This window comes from Opisthorchis viverrini, assembly GCF_000715545.1.
Source record: "Opisthorchis viverrini unplaced genomic scaffold opera_v5_494, whole genome shotgun sequence".
In the NCBI taxonomy this organism is placed as follows: domain Eukaryota; kingdom Metazoa; phylum Platyhelminthes; class Trematoda; order Opisthorchiida; family Opisthorchiidae; genus Opisthorchis; species Opisthorchis viverrini.
Genome location: NW_008752154.1, coordinates 265,011 through 288,213, shown reverse-complemented (window position 1 = coordinate 288,213; position 23,203 = coordinate 265,011). Strand labels below are relative to the sequence as shown.

Below are 23,203 nucleotides of genomic sequence, written 5' to 3'. Positions count from 1 at the left end.
GAAGATCAGTGGTTAGCTCATAATATAAAATGTACCACTAGATTAAATCTGTACGTAAGATGTGGAATAGTTTTATAGGGCAGGCAGACCTAACGTACTTGCGACTTGCTGAACTTAAAATGCAATATCATAAATATCAATTAAGTAGAATGGAGGTTTTTTTCAGCCAAACATGGATCACCTAGTCGGTTAAGAGACAGCGCAACAACTGTTGTATTCACGAGAAAACTCTGGCTTCAGTTTGTACACGATACTGAGCCACTGAGTGGAGGGAATCATTCTTTTGGATAGGTATGTCATATTGTCAGCGGTAAGCAGTCCTATTACTCTGATCAATCAAGGACAATATCAGATCCAAACATGCTTTGTTGCTGAAGCAGTCGACAGATTGACCATGATATACGCCACACATCATCACTGACATCGAAAACCTAGTTCTGTATACTGGCGCCTAACTGCCACCAAGCTATAGAGTAAGTCTGACTAAAGAGTTGAAAAAAGGAAAAGGTAGGGGAGTACTTAGAAGAAGACCTGTCCGTAAGGAACAGGATGAAGTATTAGGTGCATAAACCTTTGAACAGCAATCGAATAAAAACATATTGGCATCATGTCGAGGTAGGGTGCCATCAGCGGGATTGACATCGCAAACCGGATCCGATATAAGTCCAGTGCACGACAACCCTAGCTAGGCAGTTCGATTAGGAGATCACAGCATACTTGCCACTGGAAACGTTCACCTGTCGTGGCTAGTATGGCTACCGGCAACGTGCAGCTAAGACCACAAAGACCCCATTCAAGAACTCACGAACAACCCACTGCACTTCTCAATAAAGCTGAAGGACAGCGCATCCTCTGAAAGTGGAACTCAAACTGGCCGATATTAATGAAAGCTGAAATGGAGAAACAATCGTGGTGACTGCAGTAATCGGAGAGGTGGGCGATTTGGATCGTCGCAACGAGACTCTTGGTGTCCATTGTCGCCTATGGTTACTCGTGCAAGTGATTCGGAGCAGCATGAGGGATTCCAGCCCAGTTGAGGTTGCGCTGCCACATTTTTCGCTCCGTCCGATGGTAGAACAACACCACACGTAAAAACGACCCACAATTTTGGCATCCCTGGATCTCCAAGGCGCATTTGAATCAGATGACGGGTCAGTTTTCTTTAAGGTTTCCTCAGCGAGGAACGTCCCCAATTTTTTTCAGCATACGTTCATTATAATTCCAGTATCGCGGGCGCGTGACTATATACGGGGAGCTCGGTAAAAGCTTTCGTGCACGAATTGGTGCCCACTCTACCCATTTCTATCTAGTTTAGTGATGGACGACATAACGAGTCGAACTCTGGATGGACCTTAGAACCCTGGTGCCGACGAAAACCGTAGATATGAAAAATGCAGCCGACATCGTTCACATCTTCGAAGAGGAGAAAAAGCGCAGACATTCCTGGGTGGACCACATCTTCTGAACATACAAAGAGTATGCCCACGCTTGTGTACATGTGGTCGCTGGACACGCCATTAATAATCCAAGAGGCATTGGAGTTCGTGAAGCATTTTACGCACTTGGACGTTGCGAAAGTTCTGGTTGTAATGTGACAAATGAGGTCGATGCACGAATCTCAAATGTTCGTGCCACGTTCGCGAACTTGAGACACCTATGGCGTCAAAGTTGTGTATCTCCGAATCTCAAGGGACTTGTATCAGGCTACACTAGGGGCTCTTTTTCTTATAGCTGTAAGACATAGCTGAACTGGGACGTCTTCAGATGTCTAACAACCATTGTCTCAGAACCATAACTGGTGTGGGTTGATGTCGGCGAATCCGTAACGAGGCAATTAGAAAGCGAATTTTCGGTTGTGCAACGGGTACGTCCACTGAAGAATGTGTCCAGCACCAGAAGCTGCGTTGGTTGGGAAATCTATTGTGCACGTCAAACTATAGTTTGCCAATTCATAGTGGTGAAAGCAGAGCGGTGGCCAACCTTTGACCTGGCAGATGAGTATGAAACGAGTTGCGAAAAGTCCGAGCGCTGTCGATGTAACTCGCCTTATAGGATAGGGTCCGCATGGTCTCCCTTTGTATGGCTGCAAAATGTGTCTCCCAATCGTGTCAATGGCGTTCTTGTTGTCTGAATAACCGACTGAAGGTGTAGTTGGCTAGCACTAAGTCCCTTCCTCACTCAATTTTCTTTTCTTTATAACAAGGCCTCCATGTAAAGTATGACTTCAAAACATTGCTGTTGTGCTATCGATGACGATGGTAACGACCCTGTCTAAAATGATGCCTGAAGTAGTATGGTCCGGATGGAAATGGTTCAGCTGATTAGATCTGGTGACGTTTGAATGCTGTCTATCCCGTGATTTCACCTGAACCGACAAAACCAATCAAAAGTGAGGCGAAAGTGACCAGTTTATTTGTAACAGTCGTGATTCAACTGTCAGTAGGGCTACTGCTGTACAGTAGCATCGCACAAACAGTGAGACACGGATAGAAACGATGCACCGGCGTGGAATTTGTGGACAGAGGGCACAATCAGCAATGGAATGAACGCGATTGTGCTTAGGACCGGCTCATACCAGAGAAGGTGAACTTGGGAAGCGGACTTTTTGAGGAGGCTTTCTCTGACTCCTTCCGTTTGGCTTGTTCCTCCTGCAAAGAAACAATGATGCAGAGGGGAAAAACTTTGGTTACTAATTCGAAATAACCAACACTGTAGACAATCGTGGACAAACCGTTCGGCTGTAACATCCACTCTGTGTCTATTTGTCTTGACACCGGAAACCAGTACAAGGGCTGAGATTCTGCTAGGTTGCCCAAGCCTAGGCAGGAATCGGTTTCGAACCACGGACCTCCTGGTTAGTATGTCCGCGCCTTAACCACCGAGTTACCTCGAGCAAAAGTGCGTGTGTACAACATCTCTCTGCAATAAGCAACTCCAGATATATGGCAACAAAAAAAGATGTTAGGGAAGCTGCCATGGACGGAAGACCTTCCAGAATGTCCAAAAGTAGCATTCGACTTTAAATATAGTATGTCAATTAGTAAGACCGCGACATCGGCCTCAACCTTCAGAGGACCAACCGGGAACGTGTTACTGACAAGGATGTAATTACCGGATACCTCCAAATCTATCTGAAGAATGAAACAAACCCGAAAAGGCCACAGATACATTCGGTGTTGTGTGGACACTGAACGTTGGACGAGTGAAGATCTTGTTAGATGGAAACTCGTTTCGTTTGCGGTGTAGTGGTTTGACAAAAGATGAACGAAGAAGGAACTCCTCTTTGGACTTGAGTGAGTCACGGGAGACTCAACTAGATTTCTCGTTCAAGATATTCTCGTAGTACGCACACTATCAGAGCCTTGGCTGCCTGAGAACGTGAGCTAAAAGTCATATTAGACCATATCCTCAGTGTAAGAATAGTGTATATCTCATGTGTGCGTTCAGGGACGGATGTTAAGAGGGACTACTTCATCTCTGTGTTCACATAAGTCTGAAGGTGGAGCGTCGTCACAAAAGCCGAAAAAAATACACTCCACACACTTCCAAGTCCAGCTAACTGGACTCGAGCATTTCCGATCTGAACTTCGAGTGTTCGACGCTGGTTTCTACGCTAAATTGGAGGGACTTTCTCAGTTATCTAGGGCATTACATACGGAGCAGCCTGTTTCCCTATAGACTACGTTTCACTAACTTAGGCATATTTCTGCCTACTAGGGAAGTGCGACCTTCGCACACTTACTTAAGGTTCAATAGTGCAAACACGGATGAACACACAAGACGCCCGAGCATCAATCGCAGTAACTGGCCCCTGACTAATATAGCTGTTGCCTACTAGGGAAGTGCGACCTTCGAGAACACACTTAAGGTTCAATAGTGCAAACACGGATGAACACACAAGACGCCCGAGCATCAATCGCAGTAACTGGCCCCTGACTAATTACCATAGCTGTTGATGGAGACCAACTTACCATCAGCTGTTCATGTCGCTCACGGAACAAACCGAGAGGATCGTCGGACTCGCGATAGAAGTCGAGCACCAGCCGGATATCTTCCACATTCCCCATAGCCAACACTGAAGAGTGAGGGAAGAAGTTCGATTATTAGGCAAGTAACGCAATGATAAATTAGGGAAATATTGACTGTGAATGGGAGGCATAATTATAAAATGACTCGATTTTTGAATGGAAACCCTTAATTTTTTGAACAAACGTAAATAAACGACCAAAATGTTGTACCACATTTCTGGCGCCATACCACTCAAACGAAGGACCGAGATACCGCCATGTTGCCCGAGCTTGCACAGAAACAGTTGAGAAGCAGAAATCGGGTGCGCCCTAACCACTGAGCCACTTCGAGCCACCGCGAGCTTCCACAAAAGACTTCATGATCCGTTTCTAATGTTCGATGGCTATCGCGTTTCGAGACTAATTCAACCTAGGTTGTAGAATCCATGAAAACTAAAAGATTGCTTCATTCTTATTAGAAGATATCAGCGTAGCACCTCTCCCTCATTGATTCCTGATGAACACGTTGAAATTTAGCCAAATATGACTGATCAATACGTTTCTAGCTAACATATAACATAAATCATTCTTCAACCGCGAACGGTCGGTTCACTTTAGGTTGCACTGACTGGATCCGCACTGAAAAACTGAACGGAAAGTTTGTATGCTGCCACCATAAAACTCAGTTTAAGTAGACAATGAGAAATCTTCAGGTTTTATCTAAAGAGTTAACCTGAGCTGAAAGGAAGCTGAGAGGAACCGTAAAGTTATCGCATCTTTGCTGTGATTCATCGAAGATACACATCCCATGTATTGCGAGCAAATTCAAACCAGCGACCTGGCAGATAGTGGTTCGAAATATTTTCTGGATTCCTTGTATAATACTTTATGCATAGAAGACGGCTACAATAACATATCACCGATTTTTCATTCGTCTATCGTCACTTGCTGTCTGTTATACTTTCAGAAGCCTGTACCAACTAAAATCACTTTCTACTGAAAGTTCATACCAATAAGTGACAAGGCACACCCCCAAGCAAATTATTGGTGGAGAAAATGTCACGTGACACAGTCAGCAAGGTGCCACGTGATCGACAGGGATCCCCACATGCAGTGAAACAACAAACCTATCAGTAAACTGCAGACGTGACCGGGGTGCTAATCCGGGTCTTGGAGCTTACTATTGCAGCATTTCACTTTGAAAAGACATAACGATTTTCATGAAGGAAGCTACTGACAAGGTTGCTGAGAACTGTTCGACGGCCCACGAACGGTTTCGCCCTTTCCGGGGCCTGAAACCATGTTTGGACAGCTTTTTGATGTTATAATTTGTCACTTAGAAAACACGGACAGATCAAATAGCGCCCCCAGTGAGTACCGGGGGTGACACAGGCTCCCCAAAAGGGGCCAAACTGAGAGCGATAGCCTCAGATTGTCGATTGCCATTCAAATATGTCTACTAAACACCTTACCGGATTATTAAGAGCATACCTGTTTGGATTTACATTAATTCGGTTGAAGGAGCTGCATAGTGCCACGACTAAGGCTTTCATACACATGTTGCTACACTAAGAAAAACCCATGAACTATTTAATTTGTGTCTGGTATACGCAGTAAAAGCCATGAAAGGTGGATCAATTAGAACGATGCAGAATTAAAAGAAACGGTATTTGCTAAACGCCGTTGACGGCGTGACCAGCAAGTGTTGCATTTTTCTACATTCCTCGGGGTTCTATTCCTTAGTGCACGTCGTATCAACCAGTAAACGAGGAAGCGCAAAAACCGGGGTAGGACCAGATTCCTCATTTCTAATATACACTACTTAATTTTGTTCAGTAGCAACGAGTATAAATCTAGGCGGTGTTCGGGTGGTGCAAATACACTCTTGGGTGCCAAAACGTTTCTTTGCGGCTGTTTCTCTTGGGAAAAAAGGCGTACTTAGTCATCCGCATACCATTTTACAATCACCCGAGGAAAATTCACTTGCCTGTGTGTTCCCAGCTTCTTACACTTTTCCGAAAAAAATACTGAAGTTTGGTTTCTCACGACCTTTCGAACAGAACAATTTATTCATGATTGATGGTTTTCGTGCACAGTATTATTCGCTACTGTTGTGTATGACTTCTGTCAGCCGAATGGACGACACTGCGACAGGCCTCAGTGCTGTCATTCAAATGGATTCTACTCATTTCCTCACTCACCGACAAAAAGGGGCATCTGATTGGCATGTTTTACAGTGAACTGTTATATCTGCTGATTCGCCAATCTGAGGTATCTGCTGCCGACCCGCTCGGGTGCCACGTGCCGGAGAAACAAAGACTCACAGAAGGGCACACAGAAGCCATATTCCGAACAAGCGAGTGCGAATGTACAAGCTATTTATTAGAGGGACACTGTCTGAACTCGGTCCAATGCTGACGCACACGTCTGGCTTCGATACGAGACTGTTACGTGCTGCATATTGCGGGGCGTTGTCTGACCTTGATCAACGCGGGCTCGCGCTGTCTGGGTTTGATACAAGGCTGTGAAGGGCTGCATATTGAGGGGACGTTGTCTGTCTAGTCAACACCTAGCGGAGCTGAGAGTCTCCGTAGATTCCGGACATTCAGTGGTTGCTTTCAGGAAGCTGACCTTCCTGATAAGAACGTTGCAGGTTGTGACAGTCGTTCTGCGAAAGAAGCCGCAAAACGCATTGGGACAGTGCTTTGAAGGGTGCACTCCAATACGCTTCTATGCCCAGACCGAGTTGTAGTTCAGTCTATCATATCTGAACAGCAGTAATCCGGGGCTCCAATAGACAAATCAAAGAACGACGTCAGCTAATCACTCCACTTCCACAAAGTACCTTCCGTGGTAAGTTGAGGTACAAGTGGTTAGCACACCATACGGTCCAAGGGGACCGATTAACCAATGTCGCGATACTGCTGACCAGGAAACTGAAGCTGAGCTATGGAGGTCGCGTTATCACAGCCGTAAAGTGACGGCAGCGCCAGTTATTTGGATGACGTTTCCTGTCACAATAGCAATTTGACACGCGTTGTGATGTGTGACTTCCCCCGATAGCCAGATGATCAAACCGAAATCATACCTCTTGCCAGGATCAAACCTTATGTCTTGACAAATAAATGAATCCCCGCAATCAATCAATGTGGAAAAGAGGGATTCTTTCACCCAGCAGAGCCAGAAATGTGTACCATTAGACAGGTTGAAGTTGGGGAACATGTTCTTACAAGCTGGGTATGAAGATGTGAAAGCTGATGCATCTCCAATGGTGACATAAACAGTTTAGTGAACTGGCAAATGTCGGTCAATGACAGATCTGATGTCACTGTAATGAAACCTCATAAAGAGTACATGGGCCGTTCCGAGAACTAGAGGGTGCTTCTGTAATCCGAGGCGGTTTGTTTCATCAACAGAAAACAACAGAAAATATTTGACGCTAGGAAAATACTTTAAAGGGACAGAGAAGCAGTGTATCAGCGAGATAAAAACACTTAAGAGCGCAATTTTTAAAGCCCTAAAGTAAAGGAAAAGAAGATAAGGCTAGCCTACTCCAAGCGCTTAAGTAGACAACCTGGAAAGAAACTGATACTATGAATGCCAAATGCACCCGGGGTCACGAGGATCCCCAGTAAAGGAAAAGAAGATAAGGCTAGCCTAATCCAAGCGCTTAAGTAGACAACCCAGGAAAAAACTGATAATATGAATGCCAAATGCACCCTGGGTCACGAGGATCCCTTTCTTCTGGAGGCCGGATCTAAATAACCTCAAACCGAACATACTTCGTAAGCTATTTTACACCCTGCTTCCAAGTCATACGCTGCCCGGTTCACCGTCTGCGCCATTCTGAAGTAAGCATGGTAAACGATTTTTCGGTATCCGTAACACATGGCCGAGCGATCGCAACAGATGGTGCTGGATGTTTCATGCGACTCCCACGCGACCAACCACCCGTTTCACAATCACCCCGTTAGGAACCCGTTAATGCCGTCTGACACCAGCAACGCTACTGTAGCCTGATACACGCGACCCTTGAGACTCGGTAATATATGCCTTTTGGCACCACAAGTGAGGCAATTGGCAAACCTGACTCTGGCCTTTGAGATCTGTGCACTAACTTCATCAAACAAACTTCCGTCAGGTGTGTAAAACCCTCCAGAACCTCCATAGATTTTCCTTGAACTAAAAGGTTAACGTTCATAAACATGATAATGCATTTTTCAGCACGATAATGCTTGAGCAGAGATATAAACTCGCACACTTCTAAGGCTAAAGGGGCTCCATACTCACAGTTTACCTTTCTTTTAAAGACAGTCCGACAGTCCGTATTGGAGGTGTTAGGTGGCCAAATGAATTATTGTTCGAACTATGTACCCAATTCTAGAAAGGTTCTTCTTTGATGGCTATCAGAGAGCCATTCTGGTCCCCGAAGGATTCACTGGAAAGAGGAACTGCCGAACGAACTAGGTGGAACAACCTTCGGAACTGCGGATCACTTTTCGCATCTTCCATTTCTTCCTCCTTTCGGATCCACCAAGCTTCCCAGTCTGGTTGTCGGGTGATATGGCCCATCGCGTTGCGGCTACGACTAGAGAAGATCTCCCTCTGGGTCACAAGCAATAACAGGGTCCTATCAGAGATCCAATGCTTCGAAGAGGCCGGCTGGATTGTACCGAAGGAGGAAGTCTAGGTACTACAGATAAATTTTAACATCTCGCTTTCGTGAAGGCTGACATCTGGTTTCAGAACATCAGGCAGGTAATGGGGAATCAAGGTCCGATTCAGTTGTTCGGTTGTGGAATCCATGAGTTCCTTAATCCCCAAGTGGTGCGCGCCTCTTGCGTAGTGGTGCGTAATGGTGTGTCCGGTGGAGTCATGTTTTCAGCAGACATGGTCCTATCAGAGATTTAATGTCTGGATAGGGTTGGCTGGGTTGCACCGCAAACAGAAGTTCCGGCTTTGAGTAACGCTTTGGATATCTGTTCTCAGTGGTCGTTTATATCCGACATCGGACCGTCCGGTACGCGTTCGATGAACCGGTTCTGATGGTTTCGTCTAATTTATGGGTCGACTAGATTCTCATTGGCTAAGCGAGGTGTGCACGTTTTGCATAAACCTGAAAAGCGCAATGAAAAGCAGCAGCGCACATGTGCAAGGCCGCTGGTGCTATAGAAGAAGCGCCAGGCGATGATCGACTCTCACTGGTGGCACCATAGTCTACTTAGATTCGGGGCCGGTTCGTTAATCCGTACCAAGCTTCCATACTATTTACGCTGTTCCGGGAATCGGTACTACCAAGAAACAGTCTGTGATCAGCACACATCAGCAGCGGCACTTTCCGTTACCCGCATTTTTGGTATGTAACCCAGGACGACCAATCGATTGGAATTCGGCGATGCTACCTGTCTGGGAGTTTGCGTCACTACCGACATAACGATGCCTGAGCTTTTAGCCCGTTGTAAAAGAACACCCAGAGCATCACAGGAACTGTCACTGGCAGATTCGAAGCCACAGTCCGTCAACGGCGTATGTCGATACAATAAATAAGTGATGGACTCTTTTCTTCCACATCCCTTCAAAAACGTGGCCAAATGAACCGCACAGAAGCGGCTAGCAACGGGTATCTAATCAAGTAGCGACGCTTCCACTCGGTAGCTGAACCCACCTCAGGCATAAGCGGCTGCGGCGGCCTCTGCAGCACCAGAAGTGCGCAGCCGGAACCTAGAAGAGAGTAGAAGTCAGTAGTGGGTTCAATCATAATACTTGCGTCCCTGTTTCTGACAGACAGCGTACATCAATGCAGAAGGAATCCGGTGTACGAGTAAGTGCCGCTTGTTGTGCTACTCGCTTCAGTGTGGGTAAATTAAAGGCAGCTGAGAAGACCGATTTTCGGGGTTTGATAGCCAAATGGCCACAACAACTATTCCTTAGCGTGCACACGGATCTTCACTTCACTTACACTGCGCGGTTTAACATTCATTTGGTAATATCACTAAAACGGGCAAAATCCATCCATCAGCCTATCAAGGTGAAGGCAACTCCAATTTGGGAACGACAGCACACAACCAAGCGTGAAAAAGACACATGGACGGTACATCGTCGAGGACTACGGTGTCGTACAAACAGCTGCCAAATAAGTGAACAACTTGAGGCGCAGTTGCGCCTATGTTATGAAACCAACTGCAACGCGCAACAATAGAACCACAAAAGCAGACGAAAACTTACTGCGCAAGAAGGCCGCCAGGTCAATCAACTCGCGGTCGGCCTCATCACCTTGCCATTTCTTGACTATGAGCGCGTTACGTGGCTGCAGTGAGGCTGCATTAGGGTCCCAGTCGATGAGTATAACGCGCGAGAGATCCCGGTTCAGGCAGGACAGATCCTTAATATGTTTGCCGTTTCTGTATCGGGTTGCCTCACGAAACAGACGGTAATGAATGTATTGACCTTGAGGGTCTAACTGCATGAGAACGGGACTGCCAGTCTGCGAGAAACAGAAACATCCGGAATGAGGCTGGCGACTTGGAACTAGGCTAACACCGAGGGCGTTTGCCTGGGAATTACAAGCAGACGCCTTTGTATCATTACGCTAAGTACACTGTGAAATACGCGAAATTCCGTTCTGCCACTAAACAAGCAAACGCAATAGTTTAAACGTGAACATGGAGTTTTATTTCGCGGGATGGAAATGAGCATTCAAACTTACACTCCCTCGTCAAAAAAAGTAGCGAATATGGTTGAGAGGAAAAAAGTAGTATACTTAAAACATTCCAGCTTCTGGCTTATCCGGAAACTTTACAGAGACTGACATTAGAAAGGATCCAAGCGGAACCTATCTACGACATATCCAACAGTCTCTTCTCCTAGCCCGTCGGATATCCAACCTACTCGTATCAGTCTGGCAAGAGCTGCGCAGTCTATTCTTCAGCTTGTCAGTTGTATTAACTTTAGAGGAAATTAAAACGCTGCCGAACTTCCCATTCGAGTGACATGGTCAGCTAGAGCATCGCCGATTTCTGAGAATTACCAAATGAGCCCAAACTTTCCTGAGGGTAACAGCTTGGAGAGATGTATTCCTACGTCACCAAGCTTCTCCTATACGATTAAATAACGAAGAAAAACGCCATAATAGGGACGCCATAATAGGGTAAATTTGACTTCACAAAAGGACACTGGCTCACAGCACCCGGTGCAACGTCTGTCTCTTTCGAGTAACCATTTTCGACCGGAAGAACTTACGTTACATTTTAAAATTTTGAGCGCCAGTTAAATTCCCGAAGAGTAAATTAATGGCCCTGTGCTCAGTAGATATTTCGGACCAGTTGTTTTACTTCAATATCTACCAAAGGCAAACCAGTGCCAAGGAGTTAAGAAATCACAAAACTTAAAAATGCTTGGAAAAGCAGGAGACCTCCAGACACTAGGCATCCACACATTGATAACGTATCCACAATACACATGGTGCCATTCCAGGTTGTTCCCACAGTTCGTCACCCAGTCTACACCAGGCCAAGTGACAGGAACCGTATGATTTTAAGGCCGGTACCACCATACCCTGTGCACGTACTAGTTCATTATACTGCTGGTTATATACCCGTAACCGGATGTTACGGTTTCCAACTCAAGTGAATGTCCCTAGACAACTGACGGAGGTGCAATAGCTGTCCAGTGCTTCTGAAGCGTTCAGCATAGAGTGACTTCTCCTTCTGGATGATACCGCGACCGAAATCTGACAGCTATTCACTACGTACACGCCACAAAACGAAGAGACACGAAGGAGACCGAGCTGCGAACACGCTACACTCATCGCATAATAAACTGGCTCGCTAACTTGAGGACCTATCTTGTTTTGTTTGGAAATTATCAACCCTACACTGGTACAGGGTTCATCCTACCTGAGTAATACCTTGGGAGACAGCTCTATCGTTCAGCTGTAGCACCCCTTCGGTGCCTAACTGCCATGCCACCAGAAGGTTGCACGAGCGCTGGGATACTGTCAGGTTGCCCAAGCCTACACAGGGGAAGTCGAGAGGCAGAGGTCGGGTTCGAACCACGGACCTTCCGGGCAGTAAATTCGCGTTCTAACCACTTGGACCATCCCGCCCCCAACAGCTTTATCAATGACACAAGTTGTCCTTAGCACGTCGATTCAGTTTACGTGAGACAGCTGATAATTAATTCGACTTATCGTCAACGAGGGCACCAGTTTATATCTTGCAAATGGACTTATTCAGGAATGCATCACGTGCCGCAGGAAGCCAGACTGTCTCTGCAGATGGTGTAACAAACGCACACACACACTACTCTAACTGACACTTTTGCTTTCTATCATTCTGAGCTTGCTTTTTGAGACCCTGTAACTGGCTGTCACTCACCATCTTTCAAAATACAATGTACCCGTTTTTTCACTAATAGACGCAAAAGGTACTTAAGTTACTTTACTTGATCCACATTTAAGTATGCTACGCGCAAGTTGCAAATCCCAAGCCCAGGTACGCAAACTACTACACCACGATGAGGTCCAGTCTCTTATTCGTTTGATACACACATGATAGCTCAAAAATGAGGATCATTTGGTTACTGCTGCGCAAAAAATCCTTCCTGATGGACTGCTCGAAGTCGTTTGGAAATTCTGTCGTTCTCAAACCTAAGATGGACGGGATTCGTTTCCTCATTTATTGACATCTTACTGGTTACCAGACCGTATACTGAGGCGTACAGTTGAATACGTCCACGGGACTTTCATTACCGCTCCTCCAAGGTCATTGATACGTCGAAATTACATGGAAAACCATCACTCTTCCATGGTATTCAGCTGGAATCTAGACAGATCCACCAAAAGGAAAGCTCAAGACGCACACCGATAGGAGGCCAGTTCAGGGACGAACGTTTTTTACGATGTACAAAGATGCCTAAGTGGAGACACGCACTGACCAAGCCGCGGTCTGTGCGTTTACATCCCTCCTCAGTAGGTGAAGTCCCAATATGCCTTTCTGTTTGGAATCTCCATCAAACTGCCGGCCAAAACAGCCTCCACCAGTGCTACTTAAAGATGGAGGCGTATCATTGTGTTCTGTCTTAATTAGATTGTATGAACCTATTTGGGGACAAGAAGGCAACAAAGACAACTGGAACTAGTCGATCATCATACGTCTATTCAAAAAGGTACACAAGGTGACCACTTCAAACGGACCAGCATCAGCCCGACGCGTCATGACGCGGCTGCTGCAATTAATAATACTGAGAAGCCCAACTCAGGTACGTGAGATACAAATCCAGGAGTTAGTGCAAGTAGAATGTACATTGATCACACATTCATACTACGTCAAGTGTTTAATCAGAGCCATATAAACTGTCGGTCAACAATGACAGTTTTCCCCAGACCCAAAGGAGCATCCAACTCTGTAGATAGATCGGTTCTGCTAACTGTACTCGGAGGAATTAAGCCAGAAGTTTGCAAAATTACTCTGGTACATACCGTGTAAATACCTTAGGACGAACTATCCAGAAGGTTCCCTACAACTAGTGAGGTTCGTCAAGGTTGTCTTCCTCCCCCCGTCTGCCTAGCTGTTTCACCGTTCGTCAAGGTTGTCTTCCTCCCCCCGTCCGCCCAGCTGTTTCACCTGCACCAACATAAGATGAACATTTCAAAAGACTATGGATCTTCGTACCGAAACCACGTGCAGAGGAAGACCACCCTACTTGGGCCACGTGGACGAGATTGTCTTGCCAGTTTGACACAATAGTATGCATAGTCTACTTTAAACATAATTTCAGGAGATCCCTTGATTTGGCATACGTTTTGCATCTTTAAAGAGCAAAATACTGCCTCCGGAGTTCATTCCACAAACTTCAGCTCCTGGACTTTTGTTTCAGGGAAACAGGTCTGACTTTGAAGGCTCATTTATCTGAGTAATTACGCAAATTGCGACTGCAACGTGACGGAAGTAAAGTTCTTCATTGTCAACGCGCGGCAACTGTAAAGGTAGTCTTGCTCAATGATTTCGAAACGCTCCGCCTTTAAACGGTATCAAAATCTGACCGACGGTGCTTTCGCAGCAGTCTCGTGTTGGATAGGTTCGCAAATGACAATGGACTAGTCCCACCGACGACTTCTAGATCCGATATCATGCACAGATGTGTTTATCACGTTGATGAACCAAGATGTAAATACTCTGCTCTTGATTTTTTGCCATAGGCAGATAAGAACGTCTGAGTTAAGTCCCCATTCTTCCCAGTAGTTCCATTTTTTGGATATTCTTTACTCACCGTTATATAGTAGTTAAGCACCAGTACTTACTAATGGTGCGTTGCCATCTATGATGGTGGTGGTAGTGATGTCACTACCGTCATCTTCAGAAACGGAGTGAAAGTGAAAGACTGGATGGAGGAAGGACATGGTGCTAGACTACCACAAACATTCTGTGATGACTATAACTCCAAATGCTGAACAAGACAACCTGGAAGGAAACTGACATTGGTCAAAAGCTCTTTCTCCTAAAATCTCCAGCCAAGCACAGGGGTTACGGGGACCCCATCCACGCCAACAATACAAACTCTTTCCGTAATCTCTTTCACGGGGGTGAGATAGCTAAGTGGTTAGAGCACGAATTTAATGACCGGAAAGTTCGTAGTTCGGACCCGACCTCTGCCTCTCGACTTCCCCTATCTAGGCTTCGGCAAGCTGGCAGTACCCCAGCCCTCATGCTTCCCTCGGGTAGCAAGGCAGCTAGGCACCGGAAGGGTGTTAGAGCTGAACGACTTTTTAATCTCTTCCACACCCTTATGCACCTCTCAGTTTGCACCCTTATGAAAGAGGCACAAAGAACAACTTATTTCGATAGACGTCGATTCGGCATGCGTAACACATAAGCAATCTAGATGTTATCCGCGACCAACTAACTTGCTGAACAACCGAACACCCGTTCCCTAATTAGCTCGTTGTGAATTTGACTCCAAAAAACGCTTCTGAGGATACGTGGTAAAAAATTAAAGACGCCTCAGGTCATCTGAGATCATGTATCCCATCCATGAAACTTATTCGTAGCGCGGCACACGCGACTTTTAAGAAAACCATTGGGATCACCAATGGAGCTTGCTATAGAGGCACAGAAAAGGACGCCCACATATCCAAAAGCTTAGACAGACAATCATCAGCTAAAACACCAGCGACGTCAATTCATTGTTGTACAATAAAACGTATCTATCCAAGTGCCAGAGGGTCACATGAAGGGTATTCTGGAAGGTGGAACCAACCGAACTAGCGTCTACTGCTCCGAGAGCATTTGCGGAACATTGGCTTGTGGCTCGCCGTCCAGCTTTGTGATACATTTTTACGCACCAATCGCTGTCCACTGCCACTCCAGTCGGTGAAACCAGCTATGAACACGTAGGAGGGAAAAGCAAAAGGCAAATAAAACACAAACAGGTATAGACAGTTATGGGTGTCGGACTTGCCATTGCGGACTCGTTTGTGAAAGCGACGACTTCGTAGTACGGTGAAAGTTGTTGTAAAAATAGTTCCAGAGCAGGGCGCTTCTTGAATCTCCAACCGGTTCGAAACTAGGGTGAAGGAGAAGTAAACCATGTTTCGAAAGCAGAATACCTTCCAATCCGGATGAACCAGAATTCCATTTAACTCAAGAACCAGAGTGTAAGGTGGTTGGTAGTAGGGAGGCTGTACTGGGTCAGGCAGGAGCTTCTCACTTATTGGATCTTTGATACTCTAACAGGGAAATCGATATAGAAGTTAGACATACCTGATTGAAATCCGTTAGGGAGTTCCACGTCCGGCAAATATAGCCCAAAACCGGTGTCACTGTACAGCAGATAAAGCGGTTCATAAACCTTACTTGCAGAGTATTTATCCTCTTTCTAAAGCAAAATAAACAACTTAAGTGGAGAACATACCAAAGTCCCGTCCTCGTTTTTTTCCGGAGGTCCTTGTTTAAAAGGATGAACGTATAAAGAATGGAAACTTACCCCAAAGGGCGACGGCGAATCCAAAACCAAACAGCCCTGAGCATGTAAGTCCTAGGAATCCCAACTTCCAAGCGTTTTTGCCACGCCATCGAGAGGAGTTAGGACTATCGGCTGTAGTTTCCGGAGGAATAGAGGAAGAAGTGGATCCGGGTTGGGAAACTGAAGACAAGGTTGCGACAAGCCCATGAGTACCAAGTGAGACGTTGGAGCATGTGGCGAGAACCAATCGGCTGTGGAGAGTCGCTCCTCGTAACTTGGAAAGCATGTAATTACGCAAGATGCACGGCTGTAGAAAATTAGACAAACGAAAATCAGGAAGGCATAGAAAGTCACGGCGATCTGTCTGAAGTTATTTCGGATGTCTTAGCCAGGAAGCAACATAAGATTCTAGTGCATCCCGTTCATTTTCAATACTTTCATGTGAACAATCTCACAAATCTAGCTTCTGTCTATTTACCCCGAATTTTCACCTCTCTTCTGCCCGCTTTTTCATTCAAGTACTCTCACGTGTTTATCGCTTATCTGCTTCCCGGTGTTCACACTACCTTGATAAATCTTCGCGCCACCAGGTCCACATTCAAGCCACCATACTTTGGAGCATCAGTTAATCTAATGCCCACAGTGAATGGTCTAGCGGTCGAGCTACATTTTGCTCCACTATGGGGTACCGAATAAAAACAATACAAAAATCCGACAATGTATCCATGGAATTCTTTAATCGTTCTTGGATCAACCGATAGCTGGAAAACGGCCTGTGAGCTTGCCCGTCTATCTTGTTTCTCCAGTTTGGCGTCAGATTGACGTAAGTCCATAGTAGCGCATTGGGCTACGCGCAAAGCGATCGTGTTCAAACAACCACACACTGGCATCCAGTAATCAGGCCACGTCCAGAACGACATCAGAGTATGGAAAAGTGTGGTACACTGGTTACGAAACTGGTAGCAAAGAAACTCGAATGAAAAGATATCGCACTTCCTCTTCAAAAGAAGTCTGCTGGACATTGTCAGTGTGCTCCCATTTGGAAAGGATATATTCGGGTATAGTTCTTATATATTATATATATATGTATATATTTCACCATGAACAGCACAACACCAGTGTTAAACACTGATCCTTCACTACCGTACAACCATGGTTCATCTGAAGGCCTTACTGTGTGGAAAAGAATAAAAGTGCATTGAGAAGGTATTGGTGCTAGTCTATCACGATCATTTTGAGGTGTCTACACTCACATACACCCATTCAGGTGATATGAAAAAAAACTGACAACAGGAACACCAATAACATAGATGAGCATCTATATCATGGAGCATTCCTAACCAGGCACAATGTGGATCACGCGATCCCCATCCTGGACAGCATTCGGACTATTCGTAATACATTTCATACCCTCCTGCCAGGTCAAAGGCTGGCCACTCCTCTGCTTCTGCTGTCATGATTTGGGCATCGAAAACAGAACTGTATTAAGCAAATGATGGTTTGGTATGCGTGATAGATGGCCTGACAACGCAGTTTCTGAAGCTGGACACATTCTTCGGTGGAGGTCCTCGGTGCACAAAAAACACTCGCGTTCTGATTTTCTGGCATCAAAGTACACCAGCTACGGTTCTGCGACAACAGCTGTCGAAATCCTGGAGACATCTCAGTTCCGTTGCTCGAACAGGCCATGTCCCACAGCCATACACCTAATTAACCCGGTAGATATGTCCATTGAGATTCAGTGATATATCGGTTTGAGGCCAAAGGTGTCTCAGACTAACGAACACCATCCGGGCATTAGAGATTCGTATATTGGTCCCATCCGTCACAGGACAAGCGGAACTAACATAACATTCAAGATAAGTAAAACGTTGCACAACCCTGAGTGTCTCTTCTTGGATTGAGTGACCTGTTCAGTGACGGCATAACCTTGCACTTTATGGGTGCAAAGCGCGTACCAAAGGACGAAATGATTTTAGTCAGTCCATCCAAAAACACTGGTGCCTTCCTCTCCTTTGAATACAAGGAAGGCGGTGTCTACATACTCCAGATCGATAAAGTTTACAGTCAGGGTTTTGCAGACCCTCCAGCATTCGTATCATCATCTCGTTGACCACGGAATCAAATAGGAATGTGGATGGTGGGCGCCCTTAACGGACACCACTTTGTGTGCGCAAACTCCTGGATAGTTCTTCGTTTTTTTTCTCAAAAGGCCTCACGGGCAAGCGTGTCAAGGAGAACACGCCGGTCAACCGAGTCGAGTCCCCAATAGAAAACCAGGAACATTAAAATTGTGGGTAGTCATATGCATGGCGTTATTTTATTACCTGATTGAATGTGAAGATTTGCTCTAGGCAAACTCTACAAGCCCGGAATTTTGCTTTCTCCACTTGAATAAATGCCTCACAAACCACCATAAAGGCGACGAAAGAAAAGTAATACTGAAAGTCTCGTTACAACCAAGGTCAAGCTGATTCCCCTGCGACTACCGCACTCGGTACGAACTCCTCGTTCAGAAATGAGCAGTCACCGATTGTCCCCAGTTGTCTGGGAAAGTCTCTCGAACGCAGAAAATGGATCAGACAGGACTTATCCCAATCCTTGAAGGCAGCCGATAGGTTATACGGACCAGAAGGTCGGTGGCGCTTGGGGGAACATGTGCAGCCGTATACCTCCGAGGCCCTAGGGAGGGTCCATCTCCATCGTCCAAGGTTCTACTGCAGTTTCAGGATCCAACTGGGGGGTTACGGGTGGCCATGGAAATAGCTTTTCAAAGTGTTTGGCTCAGTGGTCGAGGCATTCTTCTTTGTTCAAGATGGTTTCGCTCACAGGCGGTTTCCGGGGCCCGGTAATAAGGAACAACTGAAATAACCTCCCGGCATTTCCGGGTCTTTTCCATTTCCTTAGCCTTCGCTGTATAGCAGACATCACGGTCAGTAGGAAAGCTCACTTTCACTTGACGCCTGATAATTCGTCAGCCCAAAGTGTGTTAGGGACCGGTGGGGACATTTCGAGGTTCAAGCAGTGCTACTGCCACCTGATATCGTGTCGTGCTACTGAGATAACTCCCGACAATGCGCAAATATGTGGCGATCTCGCTCCAGCGCAAGTTCGAATCCGATGGAGGAAGTGGAAGAGCTCAGAAGATTCTTATAAACCCATCTAATATCGGAGACCTGCAAGGCTCTCAGTTGCTAAGCGATTTGTCCGCACCTTACGTTGCCCCGAAAGCGAATAAAGAAGCGACTCGAGACCAAAGTAGAGCATCAAAGTCGAGCGAGCTAGCGTGAAGGCGAGAGCAGGTTGTTGTCCTGCTTGCTACTGAAGGAAACATTAGAAGCAGCCAGACACATCTGATGGATTAAGAGATGGTTGAGGGTGTCAGCGCGGGTTGGTGTTGAAGCCAAAAGAAGAACGAGACCATCAGGCCTGACTGGTGAGGAAATCTAACAAGGGGTGGGGGAGAGGGAAGATGTGAGAGAAAAAGGGGGTGTCAGCAGTAAACCTTTTTCGCCTACCTGCCCCGCTGTATATAGCAAGCAAGGCTAGCGACTAATGATACCAACCGAAAATCGTAAGTGTTTGTAAATCTGTTGTTCATGGTTGTTATTCATGGCTGAGATACTGACCAAACAGACCCACACGGGAGAACGACTCGGATCCTCGAACAAAGCCTTGGATTCAGAAGCCTGATCGCAAGGTAGCAGTGTCAGGCGGAAAATGCATCTGTCAGCGGCGCCCATGCATCAAAGCCTTCAAATTTGACGTGCAAATGCAGGGTTTCCCAAACTAACAGGTCGAGATATCGCTCTCAATGGTTTACTGTAGCTGGATACAGCGTGAGGCCACACGTTTTCCCCTTTTCTGGTGACTGGAACATTAGCAGCTCAAACTAACACACCCTTCCTACAAGGTCTATAGCTGTAACACCGACTGAGTGGCTGACTAATTGGTTGTGCATCAAGTCGCTGAATAAAATCGCCTAAAATAGGGCAGAAATGAATTTCGAATGGAGAAAATCCCAGGTGAGTGTGTGGATGAATGATACTTCTGTTAGTCCTAGCTTCAGATGATAACTGCACATGTTGGTTTTGACGCCAATAAGGATAGTTAGGATGTTATGGGCTCGTAGATAATGTTTTGAAACCCTGTTGTCCCTTGGTTCCTTGTTCTACCTACTACGGTATATCAAAGAGTACGACATATTGAGACGGTCTTTGTATGGGGTGAATGGAAAATCTCTACACCTTTATTTACAGAGATCATGGAGTTTTCCATAAGCTGCAGTATGCATGCTACGGAAGCACAAGGGGACAGTGATACTCCGAAGGCAGCGATTCACAACGAGTTCCGTGGATTAAAAACAGAAAGTCCATGACCCTAAACCCAGTGGGCATGGTTGTACATCGCCAATACTTACATGTAGATGAACCAAAATGGAAGGCACTGAATATGACACAGACAAAGCCGGAAACGTCGTGATGCTGCGAGGAGCGCCGACCTAAAAAGGGCCACCTTGATTGGCTCACATTCTGACCAATGAGTGCATGCCTGTGTATGGTCCATAGACACCACGTGACACGCCCATGCAAACAATATGCGTTCGGTTACTCAGAGCGGCTCGCCTCCGGAGCGGGATTGGTCAGGATCCAGAGCATGAGCTTATGGGTCCTTTACGACCGCCTATAGGGCGCGGAACCCAAGTTTAGAGCGGCGAACAGCTCTCCGCTTGTAAAGATGCGAAGCGCTCAGACGAATTTAGTGTGTCTATATTCAGCTTGATCTAGAGCTGTCCGAAATATCATAATCACATTTGAGCCATGAACCCTTTCTGAATGACGGACTTCACTGCAGGTCCGATGTATACACATATAAGTGCAATAATGGTCTATCCTTAGGGGTACAATGCTCGCACCTTCAAAAACTAAGTGACGGGAGTGAAAAATTCTATGCCAAAATGCTTCAGCTTGTTGTATGTATGATCAAACCAGGAAAGATCGTAATATGCTCTCGTTTTGTCACGATTTTTCGAAATTGTTCCTCCCTCTAAATTTTTGGTGCGCATTAGACTTCGAACTTGCTGTGCTATGGCGTCGGAAGTGGCTTCACACACATTGGTTGAGAAATCGAGAGCTGTATTCTTTTTTCGCTCCGTTTCAGAGGACAAACGGACAATATAAACGGAAAGTCGAGAAATTCAAAGAAGCGGTTAGCTGATCGTGTTTTCTAATATGAAACAGCAGTCGAAGCACTGGTTGTCCAGTGCGTTTTTTCTAAGGAAGCAGGTTAATAATCTCCCTGACATCTCCCATTATCTCGAACAAAACCATAAAGTTTCTAAGTTTCGTACAATATGCTTCCGGTAAATCCACGGCCAACCGGGGAGAGGTTGGGAACCACGATGCCCTGTGACGTGTGGCATGCTGCCTTACGCTGTGCGGCAGCTTGTGGCCGACGAATTTGGCAAGTATCAAGTGACGATCATCGTCATCGACAAGTTACCGACACAAAGGTGGATAGCGAGAGTGGTGTTCGGCTGCGATAAACTGTTGTGCTAATTCCATATTAGAAGAGCTGTCGGAAAGCACTACGTATATTATAACATCCCTATACTTTGGTCACAGACACTGCAAGTAGTCAACGCATACTCCTCCGTATGGTGTGCCTGGACAGTGCCGTACAATAAGATTTTCCATTATCATATTACTAGCACATAGATTCCGACAAGATCCGCAAATACTACATCGCACGGACCCGCGATCTGTCCTTTATCTAACGGCCCGCTCGTTGTACGTTACCCTTGAATGGGCATTCCACGCACAATCCCGTATGGTGATGTGACCGAAAACCGTCCGCAGAATGCCGACTAAAATACCGGTGCACCACTCAGACACACCGAAGCAACAGTTATTACGGCACGTCCCGTGGCTTGTGCCGGAATATGAGATACACAAGTCATATCACTTAGACCGACGGGAAACCCTGGAGTGTTACGGCTACGTCCGGAACGTTTTCTCTCAAATGACTACGTACGCACTTTCCCTCGCTTTGATGGAATCGGGACAGAGAACCCCAAATCCTCACTATCGTGCCTTTGGAACAAACGAGGTGAGGTCAATCTACACTAACCAACTTATGGTTCCTGGTGCTCAGCTGCTACAAGATGGTTGACACCTGTGTTAGAGAACGTACATGTCCCTTTACCAGGCAATGTAGTCGCCAAGCTTTCATTCGTTCTCAGCATTTAGAGACTACTCGGTTTCAAGCAGTTTGAAATATTCGCTATGGATATCTTATTAAGTTGCTTTCACATCCACCCATAGCGGCGGTCTGATTACAACCAACTGGGACAGGATGTACCTCTTACACCTTTTGCCACCCAACGGCCGACATATTTGGATGGCCTGCATAGATAACTTAATCGTGCAGTGGATGAGCTAAAGGGGCTGGAACCAAGGAGGTTCACGGCCATCATCAGGCAGTTAACTGTTCAGTTGCAAATCCTGCTGCGCCAAGCCTCGACATCTGCGATTGGCGATCCGCCATTGGTGGTCTTGTGTAATCTACCTGGATCCATGTTGTAGTCAAGGGACATAGACATGGATTTTGTCTGCTTTGAGAAAGGCTGAATAGTACCAGCGACAGCTGGTGTGAGTGTATTAAGTGTAGTACCACGTCGACTTCTGTTGCGTTGAACATTGCTGTGGTGTGTGCCATTCAAGTTGTCCAAAACGTGAGTCCGCAAACGAAGAATTTATTTTCGGTCGTATTAATTAAAATGTTTATTCTCAACTTCCGGGTGGCTTGCCGTTGGGCATGATCATAAGGTTATAGTCAGGAAAGAAACATGACTGGCGGGGATTGTGTACAGGGGTTCTTGGGAAAATTGACAGCATCATGAGCAGCGGGCTATATCCGAAATAGATGTGGTCACCACTAAACTGGTACGGGCAAGAAAGCACAGTTGCCTCTTTTGGAGAGAATATCGAGCAAAATCAGATCGGTAGGATATGAAGGTAGCGAGAGAAAACAAAGTGGGGGAGGGCAAGACAAGAGGCTCCTGTCTGATATATGACAGAAAAGTGTGATTTGCGGAAAATGCGCAACCAGAACATCGGATCTGATGAAGTAGCAGAGTTGGAGTCATCCAGCCGACAGAATGGAGCTAAAACGTAACGCCACCGATGGGGGCCGCTCAGTATTCGCACAATGGAAGCTACGGCATTTTCGGGCTT

General features: G+C 46.1%; 1 protein-coding gene across 1 annotated transcript; it reads right to left on the bottom strand.

The window, feature by feature from the left end:
* Positions 1 to 2,558: 2,558 nt before the first annotated feature.
* Positions 2,559 to 20,469, bottom strand: T265_15427 (hypothetical protein; the record flags this gene model as incomplete). Its single annotated transcript, XM_009178057.1, has 8 exons — positions 2,559 to 2,648; positions 3,972 to 4,075; positions 10,233 to 10,491; positions 15,492 to 15,569; positions 15,613 to 15,732; positions 15,767 to 15,825; positions 15,990 to 16,275; positions 20,389 to 20,469. Coding segments are annotated over 8 exons (1,077 nt in total), but the record flags the coding sequence as incomplete, so codon positions are not given.
* Between the last annotated feature and the right edge of the window lie 2,734 nt (positions 20,470 to 23,203).